The sequence below is a fragment of the Vespula pensylvanica genome, chromosome 7 (assembly GCF_014466175.1).
Source record: "Vespula pensylvanica isolate Volc-1 chromosome 7, ASM1446617v1, whole genome shotgun sequence".
NCBI lineage: Eukaryota > Metazoa > Arthropoda > Insecta > Hymenoptera > Vespidae > Vespula > Vespula pensylvanica.
Window position 1 is genome coordinate 1 of NC_057691.1, and position 21,354 is coordinate 21,354.

Sequence of the window (21,354 nt, forward strand, 5' to 3'; positions counted from 1 at the left end):
ACGGCATAACATTACGAAGCACAATCGCAAAATCCAACCAAGTCAAAATAAGAGAGTTACATACCAACGTTATGAAAAAAATACTAAACGTCCCTTGGTAAACCAATATCGATGACATGGAAACCGCACTCAAGCCAATTCTCAGTCAACTCTGAGATTGTTAAGTATTGGAAACGTAACTGGGAAAGATAAAAAAAAAACATCCAAACCTCATTATACACAATTGTTTTCAGAAACTACCAAATAAAAGAAGATTAGGGTAAGGTATCCGCTGGATGACTAGACCTTAAATCAATGGACTGAGGGAGATAGAAGAATGAGAATTTAATAATAAACTCTTACAAAGAGTCAGGATTCCTCAAACATTTAGCTGTAAGAATCATTCTATACCTAAAAAATGTAATAACTCCTTTGTAGTTATACGTGGTAATAAACGATATTTGAAACAAAAAAGAAGTAAAAGAACTCGATCAGCGTTGGAGTGTATAAAGTTTGCATTCGTATCTTGTACGAATATACATAGTCATGACAAGTGTGTCATATCGTTTCTCTAGTAAGAGTTCAAAATCGGTGTGTAAAAAATGCAAGATGCATTATAAATATTCCGAAATTGTTGATTAACGCAAGAAAGAGAGACAGAGAAAAAACAGAGATTCATTTTTGGAAACTTTACAGGAAATGCTCCATTCTTTCTTCTTTTTTTCTTATCGAAATAACTCTTATCATTTATATTTTTCTTTGAACGTAATTATGAAGTTTAACCATTGATTAGATTGATTTCTCAAACGCACACGATTTAGAAATAAATAGAAGAAAGAAAAAAGTGACGAAGTACGAAAAATTATTTGACCAGAAATAAAGAAATAAAGTTAAAAAAAAAGTAAAAAATAAAAACACAAAAAATGAAGAAAAATTATTTGGGAGTATAAGCAATATCTTGTTATATTATACATTCTATATTATTTTTAAATGTATCTTTCGGCACAAAATTACTAATAAATATTAAAATTATTATATGTGTCCATATATCATCTGTTTATAAACAGAATTACTTTATACCTAAAATATATAAAGAAAGAATTCTTGACGAGAGACACTGGTGAACCTCCACGGTTAGCATTAGATTATTGTAAACGATTTGACCATGCATATTTGTGAATTAATTACCAACACAAGAGGTTAAATAAAAAAAAAAAAAAAACAAATGTAAAATAATACGGCATTTCATCATGAAACTATGTATTATATCTCCATATATGTTTGTAAAAGTACGTGTATAACAATACGATATATAGCCTTATTAATTTTATACATATATTGAAACGAAAGATTTAATCAGATTACCGACGATGAGGAGGTTAACCCTCCATAATATTATGTAAATTTGAAGTCGCACACTAAAGTGAATAGAAGAGAATTTTTCTAACATTATTCCTGATATAAAAAAGCATCAGAAAAAAACGAGAAAAAATGAAAGATATTGCTGGTATTGGATAATCTTCAATTGCATCGCGTAATGAAACTGAATAATAGATTAACAAATGAAATGTTTCTTCTTATGAATTCCCCAGCAAATGTAACTTCATTGTTCCTATTTACAGATCAGGATGTGTTTTAAGAAAATAAGAAGGTTATACGAAAAATGCTTATTTCAACAAATATTGCTTGAAAACAATGAAAACTTCTATGTAATGCTATTTTTTAAAAATTTAACATTAAAAGACTGTTTCAAAATGCTATATTAATCATCAAACTTATTGACAGAGGAAAAATTTCCCAAAAGGATAGAAAAAATTTGACTTTCATGACAAAGAAATAATAGAAAAAAGATCTAAAAGGAAAAGCTGCGACAGAAAGAAAATTTTCAATATTCATGAATTTGTGAATCGTAACTCATGTTGAAGTTATGAAAAAACACAGTTTAAAAGAAGATACTACCGATTCTTACATCTATCAACCAATCTAAACGATTAGATCATTATACTTCAATACCACGTTTGGAATTATCATTTTATGATGTATCTATGAAGGAAGTTAATTGTTATAAATTGGAGCACTATGAAAAACAAGGAAGACTTTACAGAAGATCACCAACAACATAAGGACTTTGATTCTAGAAGTTTATCCTGAACAGACCATAAGGATAAAAAGGCTTGTCGAAACTATTCGAAATCCTCATCTCAGGAAGAATGTGGCTTTAGCCATCTCTGAATGCCCAATTTTAAATTAAGTAGTTCATATCAATCAATGATTCCATTTTTAGAAACAAAAAGGAACATCGAATATCCGATTTTAAGAAATTCTCAAGGACACAAGAATCAGCATGTGATAAGAAGATTAATCTGTAACACAAGGATAAAGGATGATATTTCACAATGCTAAAATTATGAATAAATCAGTAATTCGAAGAATCAGAATCCACAAAGAAGAAGAAAGTATCAAAAACCGAACATTGATGCGGATACAACAAGAAATGCGATTCCATAGAATATAGGCAAGTACAGAAAGGGGAAAGGAACGGAAAAAAGCAAAGAGTATGGCCAAGTAAGAGTGCACAATTTTTTTAATTTAGTACATGTATTTGTTGTTTATCTTTGAACGAATAAGTAATAAAATTAATAAATAACTTAAATGATATATAGATTGTTACATAACTAAATCTATCTACTTTCAGCTCCTATCTTAACTCTCTAATATAATGGCATGTAATATTGAAGTCACAAACCTTGTATGAAAGTCAGTATCTTATATAAAGGTTCATATAATAGTTCTCTTTTTTATTGCACTTTTATATTGATTTTAATACTATTTTCACATAACATAACTTTATAACGTCCATGTTACATCAAACTATAGTTAGGTAGTATATCAAATGTTATTTTTAACATAATTTATTTTACTATAACATTATAGACCTAAGATATGAAAACTGAAGTGTTAATTAAGAATTTTTCAAGTCTAATTATGGTTAGCCACAAAATCTATCATTTATAGGAAATCAGATATGATAGCTATTACTGATACAATGAATTTAATATAATAAAAAGTAATTAAATTTAAAATACAATTTTGCAGCAAGTTACGTGCTGACTGAAATTTCGAATAGGTCTGACTCAATTAGGACAAAACTGGGATGCTTCCAGACAAATTTATTAATTCTGGAGAAGTTCGGCTAAGTTCGGTTGTTTCCGGGTGGTTCTACGCATTTTCATATTTACGCGATCTCTTTTAAAAGATTTGGACAGGTCCAACTTAATTTGACTAAAATTCAGTAACTTCCAGACAAATTTATTAAATCCGAACAAATATCGGGTAAATTTAGCTAAGCTCGGGTGTTTCCAGGTGGTTCTATGAATTTGCGCGTTTACACAATTTAATTTAAAAATTTCGGCAGGTTTGCTTTAATGCGACCAAAATTCGATAGCTTCCTGACTATTTTATTAACTTAGGGCAAGTCCGGATAAATTCGGCTAAGTTCGATTGTCTCCGAATGGTTCTATGCAATTTTACGTTTACATGATCTAATTTGAAAATTACAGACAAGTCCGACTCAATTCGACCAAAATTCGGGAGCTTATAAGCTAATTCAATAATTTCGGAAATGTTCGGGTAAATCCGGCTAAGTTCATGTGTTTACGGATGGTTATATACATTTTTGGATATATCCAATCTAAAAAATTTTCGGATAGGACCGGCTAAATTCGACTAAATTCGGTTGCTTCCATGCTGATTTAAAAAACAAATTAAAAAACGAATTAAAAAATGTAGTAGACATTTCAACCGACAAAAATAATAAAACATGTTAAAAATTCAGACAAGTCTAAACTTAAACAAATTATGGAAGATACATTTTCGGATAATTTTTTCATATAACAGGATAATTTTTCAAATAATTGTAGTCCAAGAGTCTGAAGAAAGTCCTAAGGAAGCAAATAATGCTGAATACTGAAAAGTTCTATATCTTTTTTTTATATAATAATCTAAATCATAGATTATCTCATCTGAAATTACTCTATGCATATATTCTGTATATAATTGAGATAAAAATAAACAACTATAGAAAACTCTATCTCATTGCCTTCTATGGAACAAACAGCCATAAAAAGGAATTTATTTAAATCTTTGAGAACTGTTTTAAATTTCTAGAATTAAATGAATATAATAACTTTTACTTATTGATAAGAAAACATAGTAGTTGGAATAATTTTAACAACAACAAAAAAGGTGGACCCGTAAACAATTGATACATGAAAAATCAAATTCATTACAAAATCAATCTATAGAATCCTATAATTCATATTTTCCAAGCAGAGGTTTGTACTTCGATAAACCAAATAATAGATTAAAGTTTCATAAAACACTCGCTAACAAACTATTATATATTTTAGATTATTACCATGATCATAAAACTCTATTAATAAAAATCTTGTTAAAAAAAATAAATTATCTTGAATTTGACAACAAACTTCCACAATAAGATATATGATAAGATAATTTTCAAAAGCAAACCAATTACATTTAACAATGCAGGGTAATATTAATATGGCTAATGACTGCAATCTGTACAAAAATGAAATTGAAAAATATATGTTCAAAAATTAAATAATAATATAAAAAACACGATAGACCATTCTGTACCTTAAATATAATACAATTTCAATTTCAAAGACACATTTCCCCACAAATAACAAAAACTAAAAGAAGAAATAAGTTGATTTATCGCTCAAATAAACGAACTTTATTAGTTGGAAAACTCATCTACACATTAAAAATATATTTAAGGCTGTAGGACTAGAGAAAGCTTTTGAAGAATCATAATCATAAAAAAAAAAAAAAAAAAGAAACAATATTTAATTAACAAACCAGAAAGCTTCTAAATATAAGTGATATTGGAAAGTTTATCCAGAAATAATAATAATAATAATCTAAACAACATTAAAATATCATATATATATTAGATAAAATACAAATCTTAATTTAAACTATTATAAAACAAGTGAGAACAAAAATATAGTCTTAAACAATATTAATGATAAGCTAAACGTAATGAATACATATCTCGAAATAGTACATTAGATAAAGAATTGATTATCTGGACAACAAACGATTAACAATTAAACATAAAATAGACATCCTAATTAATGAAATGACATTAGATAGAAATAACAACAGATTTCACTCTATCTCAACAGAACTTTAATCTTTCAAACATGTTTGACAATTTTAAAGTCCCACTAAATTCTTTCATTTTTGATTACATTCAAAAATCTTAGTAATAAAAAATCGATTCCCAAATACCAAAACTTCAATTGTGATGAAATTTCAAATATAACATTAAAATACCTATCGAGCTAATGTTCAGAGTGAGATTTGTTAATCGAAATACCTAAATATCTCGAAAACAATCCATTTTTAAAAGAAAGTTTGAAAAAAAAATTGTTTGGTTTTGGGGACAAATATAATAGCATTATTTCTTTCTAATCTTTCAATTTTTTCCAATTTTTAAAGCCATTTCAAAATCAAATTTATTCTTCTAAATAGTAACCTAATTTTATATTTTAAGCAAAAGTACAATTTCTGCCTAAAATTCTTATTTTTTTTATCCAGCCTCAATTTTTTATATTTAACATTATTTAGACAAAAAATTTACATAACTGAACAATAGCATAGGGTTCATTTATTCAAGAAATCGTCTCAGTTCTCGTTCAATTTTGTACTCATCCAATCCAGATTGCCAGAAATCGCATTACCACCGTTGTTGATGAACATTTAAATGGTATTTGAAATCGAAAATCTTTGTATTCGATGCAGGAAGGAAATTAAAAAATTAGCAACTATCGTGTAAATGCTTTATGCAACAGATTGGATGATTCCAGATTTACTTCATTGCAAGCTATTTCTGACTATTCTATAAGTCAGCTTTCTATTTCTCATATGATTTCACCAAAATAAAGGCAATACTGCAACATTACGAGATTATCTACTTATTTAAGATGGCGTCCAAATATGAGAAATATTTCATTTTATTCTCACTCCATGGCAAATCATAGGGTTTTATAGTGGATTTTGTAACAAGATTTTTTTTGCTGGCCAAAAACAATTTGAATAATTTAGATTTAAATGTGCTTTTAGAAAATTCAAATGTCGCTTTCAAAAATCGCATTCAAAAATCCTATATTGGCAATATTATTCAGCTTAAGGAAAAAGTGCCTGCAAATGTCGTATATCAAAGAGAGCAAATTTCACATTTTTCCACTCAGACATGCACTACTTAGCAAATCAATAGATAAGAGACTGATATTAAGCTGCAATAGATCGATATATAATAAAAATAAAAAATTGATCTTTACCATCTCCACTTCATTCTATAAATTCATTTGAAGATATTTTAAACAAATTTTCGCCTATATTTTAGGAAAAATTCAATATAAATTTAAAAATCGCGCTTCAAACTATCTTCACAAGAGAACGAGGTCTGTATATGCACTCCAGGGTTATGTGGATAAGGAATTGAACTCTAATGAAGCAAAAAATATCATATCTCCAGTTCTCATCAGTAATTGAAGTTCACTTCTAATAGTGCTCCCAAAAGCAGATGAGAGTATTCGATTATACATCAAATATAAGTTTAGTGTAAATGAATGATTTTTCCAGGCAAATTATCCAATCTATCGTATTAATAATGTCCTTAACAATCTTTATAACTCGTATAAACTTAACTTTTTCAAGGCTTACCTACATGATAAAAGTAACATTATCTAAACGATCTCCATATATCGTAGCACTTATTGTATCAATTTTAAAATCAAGACACATCTACCCAAATTCAATTCGTTTCACTTTCATATTTTCAAGAAACTCCCAATAACAGAACAATATTTTAATGACATAATCATACATGGTTCAATGATAAAAGAATACATTAAAAACTTACAAGCTTTCCTGTAATTGTATGAAATTCAATCTTTATCTCAATAAGTAAAAAAACATTCTTCAAAGACCTTTTATCGTCTTTGATATTTGTTACAAAAAAAAGTAATGATGATGCTGAACAGCAACATGTGAAATAGTTTTTCTAAAGTCGAAGGCTAAACTTTGGAGCAACTGCATTCTTATATTGTTCGATTTAAGAATGCAGTTTATCTCTCATCATTACAAGTGGATATAGCTGCTGTGGTACAGAAGAAATTGAGAGGCTAATCATCTATGCTTCGCTTTGAACAAACTTATATCCAGTTTAATCGAGAAATGCTACTTATCATTATTCGTAAGATCAAAATGAAAACTAAAAAAGATCCAGATTTCGACAAAATTGTTCGAACTCCTAGTAACCCATCTGAAGATTCAGAATATACATTGATTAACGGCATACTTTTTTAGAAAGATAAGATTGTAATCTCTAAGCATGTTTAAGATACAGAATACTAAAAAATTGCATAAAATATATTTAGGAATTATTCAGATTGAACAGCTTGCTCACCATTATGTATTATATATTGGCTCATCATTGATCAGGGCATTGAATGATTGATCATTGAATGATGTAAAAGCTGTACACTAAGAAAATCAAATCCTCTTAAAGCTCCTATTCATCTGTAGAACCTGCCCATAAGTAATTGGAAAGGGTTCAGATCAATTAAAAGATTGTTTAAAGATTGTTACTTCCTGATATGATAGACACAAAATCAAAGTAAATTGAAATAAAAATCATGAAAAATATACCAACTAATTCCATGACAATTACACAGTTGGAATATATTTTTGCAACACATAGTTACTAACATTCATTATCTCAGATAATGTATTCTCCAGAGTGAATTTCATACATATTCTCAATCAATGATCTGGCGTCTCAACATCTGGCGACAAATGGATTCGCAGAAAGAAGCATAGGTTGAAGCCTGCTGCGGATAACTATAGAACAATTCTGTAAGTATCCTGAATATTTCCAGAATATTTTATTTCAAATCAGCAAAAAGATCAGAGAAGAAACACGGAAAACAAATTGTTGAATGCAGAAGGAAAGATGAAGAGCATGAAAAAAGGGCATCTTCGAAAAGCAAACTTGTCGGGAGATGAAAACAGGAACATGGCATACATTGGAAGAAGAGGCAACTTTGTAACTACGTATTTACTAGACTGCGACCATAAACGCAATCTAGGATTTCTACATAAACGCAAGGTAAAAGCAGATATCTACTACCAGTGATTATCATTAACGCAGCTAATCCAACAAACGAAATAACGAATTGATAGACATAGATGGAGGAAGGGGTGGCCAACATCAAGAAAGCACTGGAAATCCACACGAAATGGGAAATTCTATGAAAAGAAGAGAACTGGAAAGACTTGAGAAGAAGACTAGACCACGCTGCACAAAAAAAAACTCAAAGGAGAGAAACAAAAAAAAATTGGTCCATACAAACATCTCACGATGGATCAATGAATGCAGATAGAAGAAAAAATACGTAAGGAATTATTCTATCTGTTTAAGAAAAGATTATTCTAAAAAAAAAAATGACATAAGATAGCGAAGAAAGAATATCAGCAATTTTATAATAGAAAGGAGGGAAAAAGGCGGCAGAAATAAAGAAATTGAAGAAAATAAGAACAGAAGTCAAAGCATGAAAATATATTATTAAAGAAAGAAGGAAAGAAAGAGGAATGAGCAACAAGAAAAACAAACAAGAAACGAGCTCATTTTATTAATTTCCTATAAGAGTTAAAGAGGAAACCAAAAACTTTTTCCCAGTCGAAACAGGCAGTCCCAGTATCAGGAGAAACCGAAAATCTGAGCGAAAAAGAGATCGAAACACAAATTTGAGTAGAATTAAGAATGAAGCTAGAATGTACTAGGGAGAGTATACTATGGAGCAACGTACAGATTAACGGAAATAATCAAGAAGATGTAAAAGAGCAGGAATCTCCCCTCACATTGGAGGTTAAGAATAATAGTCCCTATATATAAGAAAGATAACAGAGAAACTTTTTGTTTAGAATGTGTAAACTCTACGCAACGATCCTGAACGATTGACTACGCAAGGAAATAAACGATTGGAAATCTTTTTAGAAACCCAAATTATATTCAGAGTAGGGAGAAGCGCTATAAATCATGTCTACATCCTGAACTATATTGTCAGAAAAAGTTAAAAAAGAAAAGAGGGAAAGTATTCTCCTTTCTCTTAAAGTCACACTCGATACAATTAATAGAAATAAACCATAAAAAATAAAGAAAAAAAGAAATATACAGAAAAATGAAAAGATGTGCAACCTTATTTTAGCGAGAGGGCGACATATGTAACAGTTTTGGCGAATAACAAGGTTAAAAAGAAAGTACCGTTGAGCCCAATGCTGTGCGCCATATATATCTGTGATCTAGAAGAAATTGAGGTAAAGATTTGTAAGAAGCCTGATCATGGGAAAAAAAGATTTTAGTCTCTGATGTATATTAATACTGTTTTCAAAGGATCCAGAATAGTTAAAAAAGATATTGACAAAATTTGAAAGATACATAGAGAAGAACATACGATAAATCGAATTTCTGCATTAAGCAATACTTAGTTAAAACATAGAAAAAGGTAATGCATTGTTGAACTTATTAAGTGGATATCTAAAAAAAAACAAAATTAACGAGGTAATGACTTAAAAGCTTTATTTTAATTCTACAATATTAAAAACAATCCATGGAGATCTAAAAATAATAATAATGAATATAAACTCTCTTATACAATTAAATATATACAATAATATATATTGTATATAACATCCATCGTCTCTTGACACCAAAGGTACTTAAGGTGATGAATAGAAGAAAAGATTGGAAAAGGAAGAAAACCATTATCAAGAAGAGGCCAATATATTCTAGCTTTTGTTTTTGAGAGACGTTTAGTTGGGAAACGAAACAATATAAGAAATTTGACAATGTTGTCGCTGAGATATCCTAATGTTGTAAGGTTATCCTGATATTTGGAATGAGAAAAAATAGAAAGAAGCTCGCTTGTTAGGACGACAATTTCAAAGAGGTAAATGTTTTGTGAGTAAGGCTAAGAATGTTCTGATTATGTTCAGATGAAATAAGCTGTTTCCAGGCACCCAGGATTTGTTTACAAATTATAACAAATGATTGTCTTTGACAGGAGCTCAATTGAAGAAGACTTGTCACATGAATAATGTGAACTAAATAAATTACTGATAGGCTAAATTATACATATAATTATTAAGTTTTAATAAATATCTGTTTATATTTTTTCGCAAATGACATACAAGATCTCTTCAATGAACGTGTTTTTTTTCAAATAATGAAAATTCATAATAGGTGTATGTAACAAATAAATATTATATGTAATATGAAAGTTGATAAAAATAGCAATTATTAAACAAATTATCGTATAAACTAAAACATTGACATAAACTTTTTAAAATATTAACAAATTACCGAGAAAATAATGACTCAAAAGTCATCGCATAGGTAAAAATCGTCACATAAGCCGAACGAAAAAATCGAACGCTACGAAAGAGGCTGGCTGATTTAATAAAGAAGAACATAAAAATCAATTAAATCTTGTTTCAACAACTAATCGTTTATTATATGGCTCTGGAATCGGTTTCATTGTAATTATAAAAAAAATAATTACTTATAAATGCAACACCAAACTTCAAACGTATTTTTGTTGAAACAATAACTTGTAAAACTTCAGTAACCAAATTATTTCAAAAATCACTATATCGATTCATTTGAAATTTTGAGAACATTATCTGCATATTAAATTAGTGTTCCTGTGGAACGTTTTTTTTTTTTTTTTACTTTTTTTTTAACGAAAAAGGTACAATTTTTCTTGAAAAATAGTAACGTAAGTCTGCCATTTATATAGAAAAAAAATTTCAAGAATCTATTATATAATTTCAAAAATACTAAAATTTACATTTTAACATTCAAAGTGTTTTATTAAAAAAAAAGTTTAATTATATAAATAATACAGATTTGTTAAAGAAAAATAGGTGTTTCTCTTTACTGTTTGAAAGTTACATACATCCTTAATAGCAAAATTTTACCATACCTTAGGTCAGAGATTTCCAAAATGAGAATCGCTTTAAATATTAAAATCCGAAGTGGTTTACACGTTTATTAGAAATGTTAATTTAAAGATAAGATAAAAATAACCATTCTCGAAAATAGATCTCAGCCCATAAAAGTTTGGGATATCCTATCTTAGGAAATATAGTTGTTCACAGTCCATTATAATATTACAAAAGTGCGGAGTAATGCCTACATTCAGATATAAAATTCAATATTTATATAAAAAAAATGTATGTAAAAGAAGTTATTATTTTATAATATTGTAACACAAAAAAATAAACAGGTTGAATATATTATACAAAGTATCTCCATGACACTACAAAAAGGATGAGTAGTATATTTTATTTATCTTCTAAGTAATATTGACTTTTTCTAATATTAAATATACGTGGCAAGAAATATGAGACACAAAACATCTTATGCATATGTACATATATATGTATAACATATTGTTCCGAATGTTAGAAATGTTCAGAGAATGCTCAAAGTAAATAGGATATTTTCAGACATGTAAGATTTGTTTACAAATTATTACAAGCTATTATCTTCGGTGGAAGCCCGATTGGAAAAAAACATTATCGAGAAGTCAAGTTGCATATCATTGTTAATAGTTTTAATAAAATTCTATTGACGTTTCTTCGCGAATATAGCAAATTATATATAAAAAATATGAAAGTAATTTATTATAAAATAATAGAATACGAAAAATAAAATTTACAAAATTATTCCTACTTATTTTTATTGTCATTGTGACGACCGATTATCATTCACAGAATAATTCTAGAAAAAATACAAAAATTAGATAAGGTATAGGAACATTTTTCAAATGAAATAAAGACCATTCTTACTTTTTTTGCGATCTCCATGAGTGTTGTTGCCATTGTAGAACCAGTTTGTTGCACCATATGATAAAAGTAACTATTATTTTGTAACAAAACGTAAGGATGGTCAAATTCCTAAACAAAAAATATTTAAAAGAAAAAGTAACAAAACGAGGGTTAAATTTCATATTAACGTTATTTCAATGCTTACCACCAAATGGCCAGCATCCATCACGAGTATCTTATCACTATCCATAATCGTATTTAATCTATGTGCTATCGTAAGAACTGAGCAATCTTTAAATTTATTTCTAACAGTCTGCTGAATTAGCAAATCCGTACGAAGATCAACATTTGCCGTTGCTTCATCCAGAACAATAATTCTGTTATTCCTAATGATAGCACGAGCCAAACACAATAATTGACGTTGTCCGACGCTGAAATTCATTCCTCCCTCGAATACTCTAGAATTCAATCCAGCAGCCATTTCTTCGATTATTTCTCTTAACTCGACTTCCTGTAATGCTTGCCAGAGTGCATGATCAGAATACTCTTCGAATGGATCCAAGTTACGTCGAAGACTACCACTAAAGAGAATTGGTTCTTGAGGAATAATACTGATCTTTGAACGAAAATCATGCAAACTTATTGAACTGGTAGGAATACCGTCAATACAGATTTCCCCTTCTACATTAAATAATCGAAAAAGGGCATTGATTAAAGAGGATTTCCCGGAACCAGTACGACCAACAATACCAATCTTCTCTCTTGGACTTATCGTGAACGTTATATCCTTCAAAACATATGGTTCTATCGGTCCGTACTTTAATTTCACATTTTTAAATTCCACGAGGCCACACTTAGGCCAATCCTTCGATGGTTTACATTTTGGATTATTATCCAACATAGGTTCTTCCTCTAAATGACTATACTCGAGAATTCTCTCAGTCGAAGTCATTAAATTTTCCACCTCAACCGATTGTCTCACACCCCATTGTAAAATGTCGATGAGTGTAGTAATTTGTGTAATCACCAATCCAACATCACTGACTACGGTATCCTTCAGAAAAAGGAAAAATGCGATTATAATCGCGTTGTAAACCAAAGAAACTAATTCGATATAAATGCCAAAAGCTCGTGAAGCCGAGATGAAGATGAACCAAGCAGAAGAATGAAGATCTTGATGATTGTCGAACTCGCTGATAAGAATTTCCTCAGAATTTAATGCTCTGATTGTCACTAGACCTTGAAGCGTTGCGCTTACGTGATCAAATACTGGTGATCGAGCTTTCGCAAAAACATGATAAATAACTGGTTAATGAGAAAATTTAAACATTAGCATTTTATAAAATCTACTCACTTATTCCTTCCAATCGTTTAACGCTACGACTGGTTGCCATATAAAAATTTCGTAAAAAATATATAATTATGGTAATAAACACGACAGGTATCAGCAGCCAAGGATTTACGCTTCCTACTATCGTTATTACTGCTGTTAATCCAAGACCAATAATTATAATATCGAACATACAAATAGGCATTCTTGTGTCAAGGGCACCGGTATCCTTGGAGAATCTAAAAAAAGACAAATGTATTGATGTCGAAAAAGAATATTTAATAAATTCACCTGTTCAAGATACGACCAAGCGGATTGTTATTGAAAAAATACATGCTTGTGCGTACAATGCTACGAAACATGCTAGCATGTAAGTTTCTGGAAGACCGCATACAGACTTCATAAAAAGAAAACATTTGTAGAAAGGCTGATGCAGCTGTTAACGCAGTAAGCCCACTATAAATGTAAATTACTTCCATGCGATTAAGCGGTCCTTTCCATTTGAACAGAAGCGTATCATTTTCTGAAATGATCCAGGAAGTTTCTTCGATGTTGACCCAATAAGCGACAAAATAATCGCCACCACTGGCTGCCATTTGATAGGAAACAAAGAGTATAACCATCAATAGCAACAACAAAACACTTCTACTTGCTTTAAAATAGGAGACGTAAACCTTAGCAGAAATATGACCAATCGTTCTCATTTCTGCCACAACGGGTACCGATGTTTCGTTCATATGTTTATTCGCCGTGCCTTCAAAATCATCGATCTTCCCTTCATATATAAATTCTTCATTCTTTTCCAGTTTCGTTTCCCTTTCCTCAATGACAAACTTGTTAAGGTCCATGCCAGAAGCTTCGAGAGTATTAAAATCACCTTTAATCTGAACCGACCCGTTATGCATCACGATCACTTGATCGGCACACCTTAAAAATTGCAACTGATGAGTCACTAAAATTCTAGTTTTATTTTTTAGATATCCGCATATGCAATCCTCGACAATACGTCTGCCTACTCGAGCGTCTACCGCCGAAAGTGGATCGTCCAATAAATAAACGTCCGCATCAGCATAGACTGCTCTAGCAAGATTGATACGAGCACGTTGACCACCGCTCAAACTTATTCCTTTTTCACCAACGACTGTTCTATCACCGTGAAGAAACGAAGCAATATCTTCATTTAATTGGCAGACCTGAATAGTTTGCTCGTAACGAGATTTATCCATACTACGTCCAAAGAGTATGTTTTGTCTAATCGACGAAGCAAAAATCCATGGCTGTTGACTAACATAAGCTATCTTTCCACTAATTTTTAAAGAGCCTTCCTTCAATGGTAATTCTTGAAGTATTACTTGTAATAAACTGCTTTTACCAGAACCTATCTTCCCCACGATTGCTACTAGGCTAGCAGGTTCAATTGATAAATTTACACTGTTCAGAGTATCTTCTTTGCTCTCATCGCTCCACTTTGCTGTTACGTTTTTCAATACTACTTCGTGTGATCCAATCTCCTGAGTTTTTTCCTCGCTTTTCTCAATTTCTCTATGCATCATGAATCTTTCGATACGACGCATCGATGCCAAACCTTCGACCAGTAGATGAATACCTATGATCAAACGATATTGCAGATTCATAAGATTTTTCCTTCTTTATTTTCATAAAAATAACAAATTTCCTTACTCAATGGAAATCCAATAGTCATGGAGTTTCTAATAACATTGAAGAATGATGTTATCATGAAGACTTTCTCTGCGGTAATGTAATTACCAGTAACAACGTATGTCAAAATCGAGATAAATAGACAGATTCGTGGTACATAAGACTCGAATGTCATTCCAATCTGCTGCACAATTGAGTATTTCTTTATTGTGTTCATTTCTTTTCTAAAAAAGAAAAAACGATTTACAATATTAAACTATAATAAAAGAAATATTTTACTAGCTTTAATGAGTACTGTCATATATTGTGATATACACATATATGTATATAACATTAAATTATTAAGATTTTTGATAAATGATGTAACATTTAAGATATATGATGTAACTGATAAACTATGAATTTCCTAAATGACCATGTTCATCAATGTAATTTCTTACTTTCTGGTTTTTTCGACGATTTGTGAAAAAGGTATTTCCCAAGCATACATTTTTATAATCTGTACACCAGCAATTAGTTCGTTCATTAGTCGCAATCTTTCGTCTGTTCTTTGGGCTGACAATAGCATCAGCTTTGCTGCTCTTTTTCCAATATACCCTAAAATTATCAAACAAAGGTCATTTTCTTCAATATGATCATTCTCTAAATATTTAATAGAAAAATATACACACCTTGAAGGGGAATAAAAAACAAAAACAGGACTAAACCTGCAACTGGTGCTGCTCCTAATTGCCAATAAAGAATACAAGCAATGATCAATGTTTGGATTGGACCAATCCACATATAATGAATACTTTGTGTTATATAATCTAATCTGCTAGCATCGTTACTCATGAGATTAATCATCTGAAAAAAATCAATATATTTTATAATAACGTATTTTCCGTCTTATAAATTATTATTTTATTTGAATAATTTGATCATTAAAATCATTTCGCATATTTCATTATAATAATTTATAATTATAATCTATTCAGTTTTTAAATAAATTTTAACCTTACCTTATTTTTAATTAAATAAATTAGCAGAGAAAATATTAATACTTCTTACTTGCCCAGCCGATGTTCCATCTTCAAAAACTGAATTAGACAATCTGAGCATTTTTCTATAAATCAAAGTACAACAGGCTACTTTCATTTTCATTCCAAAGTGCATCAATTCTTGTAAAGTTAAATGGAAAATGAAACAGTCCATGAAAGGAAGTAAGATGAACACAATGGCATAATAATATATTTCTGGATCTACTTCTTCTTTCTTTGTACTCAAGAGATGTAACAAATGTCCAAGTATCAATGGTTGAGCAATTCTGAAATGTTGACAATAATATCATTAATAAAAAAAAAAAAAAAAAAAAAAAAAAAAAAAAAAAAAAAAAAAAAAAAAAAAAAAAAAAAAAAAACAGAAAAAAAAAAAAAACAGAAAAAATTCATTTTTAACTTGACAAAATTAACATTTCTCATCTCATTTCCTCTTAACTTTAGAAGATGAAAAACAGATTGCACAAAATAGTAATCTGAAATTACTTAATGGAATATATATTAATCTTTGTTTTACCTGCTAATAAACTCTATGAATGCTAAAGCAATACCAATCAACATGATATTTCTTCCAAAACATTTTGTCAGTACTTTATACAATCGTGGCGCAGATCCATTCTTTTTTGTTCTACATTTTCTCTCTTCATCTTCCCAGATTTTAACGATGCAATCTCCTAAAAGATTACTTTGATGCTCTTTCAATGGAGAATATAGATCAGTCTCTTGTAACTCTCTTTTATATCCAAGTAGAAAAGTCTTAAATATCCACCTGAAACAATTTGTATTTTGTAATTAATATTAACTAATAAAAATAACTATTAAAAAAATAATTAGTAATATTAATACTGTTGCAAAGAAATTCAATAACACAATAGAAGTAATCTGAATTTTAAATACAAGTTTCTTCAAGTTTTTCTGTTTTACTTTTTTATATAATTCTGTATATATTTATATGTTGTGTCATAATTTGATTAGGCATTTCCGTTAGTTCGTCTAATTAGATTTTTATTGAAATTTTTAATTCATGTATGTCTTTTAATTGTTTTTATGCATATCTTATCATCATCATTTTGTTCTTCTTGATCATATTGAATTGTTTCTTTGAAATAAATGATAGAATTAATACAAGTGCTTTCTTATTATTTGTCCATTGATCTTAGTTTTGTCCGTTTTTAATTATAATTTCACTATAGTAATTTCTTAGATCATAACATATCTATACACTTTTCATCTGTACTTCTCTTCATTCATGATCTGATTGGTTTAATTTCTCAATATCTTCAGTATTTCCTATAAAGCTTTTATTTAGAAATTAATTCTCTTATTTCATTTACATCATTTAATCAACTTTTAATATACTAATTTTGAATTCTTTGAAGATCATAACCTATTAGAAGATGTAGTAAACAACACAAGGCATAATATGATATATTATAAACACTTATTACATTAATTAAACTATTTAAGAACATACTATATACTTCTGCGTTCGAGAGAAAGAAATTCGACAAATAAAAAAAGAAACGAAAAATAAAAGCAGCATTTATTCGAGAAATAAATACAATTACTAACAAATACCAATCTAAATATTTAAACAAAAAATGTATATATTATTTATCTAATTATTTCAATGATAAATCTATTATTTAATTATTATTAAAAATTAATTAATGTTAATTTAAATAATATCTAAATGTACATTATTTAAAAAATATTAATACCGAAATTTATTATATAATTCTTATTTTATATTTTAGTATTAATCACTATTTTATAAAAGTCATTACAAATTTACTTTTAGTAGTATACTTTTCTAGATACTATAGTATATAAATATTATAATATTATATTTTTAGGTTATACATATAGTAGTATAAACATTATTGTATATTTCTACTAAACTAATTATTATAATTATCAATTCAGATCTTTAGATCAAAAAACTTTAATATAAGAGATATATAAATTAAATATCGATACTAGTTATTATTACATTTTATAAAATGTAACAATTTCAGTTTATTTAATTTTTTTATTCATAATTTAATAATTCATGATAATTAATAATTGAAACTAATAATTAATAGTAATTAATACTAACAGTTTGCCAAAGAAAATATTTTTTTCAAAAGGATAATAAAAATAAACATAATAAATAAAGGTACCTATAAACATAATAATAAACATAATAAATAAAATAAATAAATCTTTTTTTTGCTCACTTGAACGTAATGATCGAGAGAAAACCAGCTTGTTCCCGTGGATTTTTTACTTTACTTCTCTCATTCTTATCCATGGTAAGATGTCTTTATCAATCGAGCTCGTTCTCTGTTTATGCTTGCTCGAGGTACCTGTTATCAGAAAATTAGAACAATGTGTGAACACAACTGGAAGCAAGGAAGATTTTATATATGTATATATCTTTCGGAACTTGAAATGTCATTGTAATACTATCTCATTCGCTTAATTACTTTAGTTATCTTGTATTCATCGATAAATTATCATTTTTCTCGGTGGTTGATAGCACGAGAACGCTTACAAAAATTCTCCTCAGTTCTTTCTAATAATTTCATCAAATTGTGCAAATACAAATCATATATTCTGTACATATTTAACAAATGTTATTTCATTTAAAGCAATAATATCGCTGGTATAATACGTAAATGAACATGAATTGCATCACATAATAAAATGTTATGTAATTTATCGGACTTTTACTAAAAAATAAAAAATCTCTTTAACACACAGGAATAAACTATTAAAAGGATCATTGCGAATGTTTCTAAAAAGTTTATCTTAGAAATAAATCATTTTGTCTACAATCAGCGAAAACAAAATTTGACGTAGAAGAACGAAACATTCACAAGTACTTTTCTGTATATATAATAACGTTTAAACTATTCATTATCCCTGGTTTTATAATGGTTTACACCAACAATAAATTTAAACCATAATATATTTAATAAATCAATGTAATTTTTGATCGATTTTAATGAACAAGGTCTCATTTTAAAGATACAGGTTTAAACTTCAAATTTTTGAGAAAGCTGCTTTTGATAAAAATCGTATTAAAAAATGGAGTTTTTGAAAATAATTTATGCATAAAAATAAAGCTTTTTCAAAAAAGTTGTTTTTTTCGTTTAAATCTTCATGTTCAAAATGAGACCTAGTTCATAAACATCAATAAAATTATGTCTAGATTTATTGTTGGCATAAATGCTGTTTTCAACATTTTACGTGAAAAATAAGTTCGTATAATGACCCCCTTCGAAATCTAATCTACATAAAAGAGATAAACGAATATAATCAACTAACTTATTCTTTTTGTAATTATATTTAAATTTTAAATGAAATTCAAAATCAAGAATTTAATCACTTATCAGTTTGAAATGTTCCTTATCACTTTTATATACCGTGATTCTGTACATATGTATAAATATTTATATATATATACATAGGTTATATCGATTCTGATGATATATAGACCAAACCGTTTAATAAGATCTTTAAAAAATTTATTAATGTCCAAATATAAAATAATAGAAACAATAACTAGAGTTTAGAAAAATAAATTTCATGTACCTGTAATAGAAAACTTATTATACATTTACAAAAAAAAATCTTTTTTAACATTTCAAAATTCTTAGAATATAATTGTAAAACTATATATTCCAGGCTGTATTTTAAGTTATATATTGATAAGTGATTAGAAATGTGTAATCTTTCTATACTATTTCTTAAATTGGAAATCGAAATTTTGTAGTTCTTCTTCTTTAATGATTAGTAGGACGTTAAAATAAACTTACCCTATCCAATCTCATATTTATTTCCTTCATTGATGATTGACATGCATTTTGCGGTAATCTGTATTAGATAAGATACAGGGTCGGTACAATTTTATTTGACGATAAGTGTTTATAAAATATATAAATTTAGGACTAAAAACAAGATTTTGTTGTTTATTTTGTCAAAAATAATAATTAGTACATTATTATACTTATATATTGTTTATATGTTGTTTATATAAGTATATATATATATATATATATATATATATATATATATTTTTATAAAAATGAAAACGAGTATTTATTTCCATACTATAGAATAGAACTCCCAGCATTATTTCTTTCGTGATTTCCACTATAAGATTAATCGCAAATTTGTATTCTAGTTATATTTATTATTCTGTATACATTTACGTCATGCATCTTACTTACGGAATCACTATGAGACGTCTACCATCATCAAAAAAAATATATAAATATGAGAAAATGATAATTGTGAGTTCACCCTACTAACATTACTTACTCTAACCCACACTAACTTAATTGTTATTTTACGCATGAAAGGTGTATAATCTAGATAAGTTTATATACACTAATACGATAGGCGCATAATAAAGACATTGTCCCCTATTCCCTTCGTAATTTATATTTGTCACTATTATAACATATGCTTTGAGCAAAAAGTAATAAACAGCCTTAAAAAGTTCTTTTCAAATGTTTAACGTTCAAAATAATGCGAAATACTATTCGAAAAAGATTCTTATAGAGAGATATTTGAATTTTTTTGTTTTTGTTTAATCACCCGCTGGAATTCTATGTCTTTCTTTTTTTTCATTTAAGTGTTTGTTATCTCATTTAACTTATATTGTGATTTTATAAAAAATACTGTTATTTTTCAGTGAATCTACCTAATGGCATGAAAATGTTAATATGGAAAAGGATATTTGTCAATATGGAATGAACATAATCCTTGAAGATATACTATTCGATATTTCCTTTCATATATCTAGTAGTTCACTGTACCGATGATATAACCAATTATTCAAAGAATATCGATTTTGTTAAGGGAAACATTACAGAAAACATGAATATGTTAAACTCTTATAAAAATCAGGATTTGTAAAATACTCAGCATAATCCTTTAAAATTTTTAATCTTTTTTTATATTTCATAAACATAAAAAAGGACTTTAAAACTACAAATTGCAAAAATCGACAAAAAAGTTCACCTTTATCGGTTACAATACACTATCTTATCTATTCGCTGTGATACCATTATCTTGTAAAGATATCATTGCAATAATGAATTTCTGAAGGTCGTTGGTAACGTTGGTAACGAGCATGAAAATTTATTTCTAGTAATTATTTTTCCAGTTTTTACTAAAAAATAACAACTTCATGTTAATTTTATCATGGATGATATTTTAAAATTATATTATTTTTTCGTTAAGAAACGTTTTATTAATTTATTATTATAAGAAAAGTTTTATTAATTTAATATCGAATGAAAATAATAGAAATTAATGTTTATAATTACAAATATAAATTTCTTTCGCGCTCCATATTTCTTATCTTCTAAAAGTGAAATTTCATTGTAATATATTATCCTTTATTTTACAAACTGACGAGAAAAGAGA

The 21,354-nt window shown here is 28.2% G+C and overlaps 1 protein-coding gene and 2 long non-coding RNA genes across 10 annotated transcripts in view; 2 read left to right on the top strand and 1 right to left on the bottom strand.

The window, feature by feature from the left end:
• The first annotated feature begins 1,266 nt into the window (after positions 1–1,266).
• Positions 1,267–1,787, top strand: LOC122630574. Its single transcript, XR_006327520.1, has 2 exons — positions 1,267–1,513; positions 1,602–1,787. It is a non-coding gene; the product is annotated as an uncharacterized LOC122630574 (long non-coding RNA).
• Positions 1,788–9,492: 7,705 nt separating this feature from the next.
• LOC122630520 lies at positions 9,493–10,258 on the top strand. The gene is made up of 2 exons (XR_006327499.1): positions 9,493–9,578; positions 9,789–10,258. It is a non-coding gene; the product is annotated as an uncharacterized LOC122630520 (long non-coding RNA).
• A 690-nt stretch (positions 10,259–10,948) lies between these two features.
• Positions 10,949–21,354, bottom strand: part of LOC122630807 (probable multidrug resistance-associated protein lethal(2)03659) — a 33,679-nt gene continuing 23,273 nt past the window's right edge. For 3 of the 8 annotated variants that reach the window (XM_043815747.1, XM_043815746.1, XM_043815742.1), the window contains 10 exons: positions 18,153–18,281; positions 16,448–16,699; positions 15,944–16,199; positions 15,565–15,739; positions 15,334–15,490; positions 14,915–15,117; positions 13,526–14,840; positions 13,259–13,473; positions 12,110–13,209; positions 10,949–12,033 (listed from right to left, as the gene is read on the bottom strand). In XM_043815747.1, coding sequence (XP_043671682.1) covers positions 11,845–12,033; positions 12,110–13,209; positions 13,259–13,473; positions 13,526–14,840; positions 14,915–15,117; positions 15,334–15,490; positions 15,565–15,739; positions 15,944–16,199; positions 16,448–16,699; positions 18,153–18,226 — 3,936 coding nt within the window. In that variant the 5' untranslated portion in view covers positions 18,227–18,281 and the 3' untranslated portion in view covers positions 10,949–11,844. Of the gene's footprint in view, positions 12,034–12,109; positions 13,210–13,258; positions 13,474–13,525; positions 14,841–14,914; positions 15,118–15,333; positions 15,491–15,564; positions 15,740–15,894; positions 16,200–16,447; positions 16,700–18,152; positions 18,318–21,354 lie in introns of those variants that run through there. The other 5 variants (XM_043815749.1, XM_043815748.1, XM_043815745.1 and 2 more) reach the window with 5 other exon arrangements.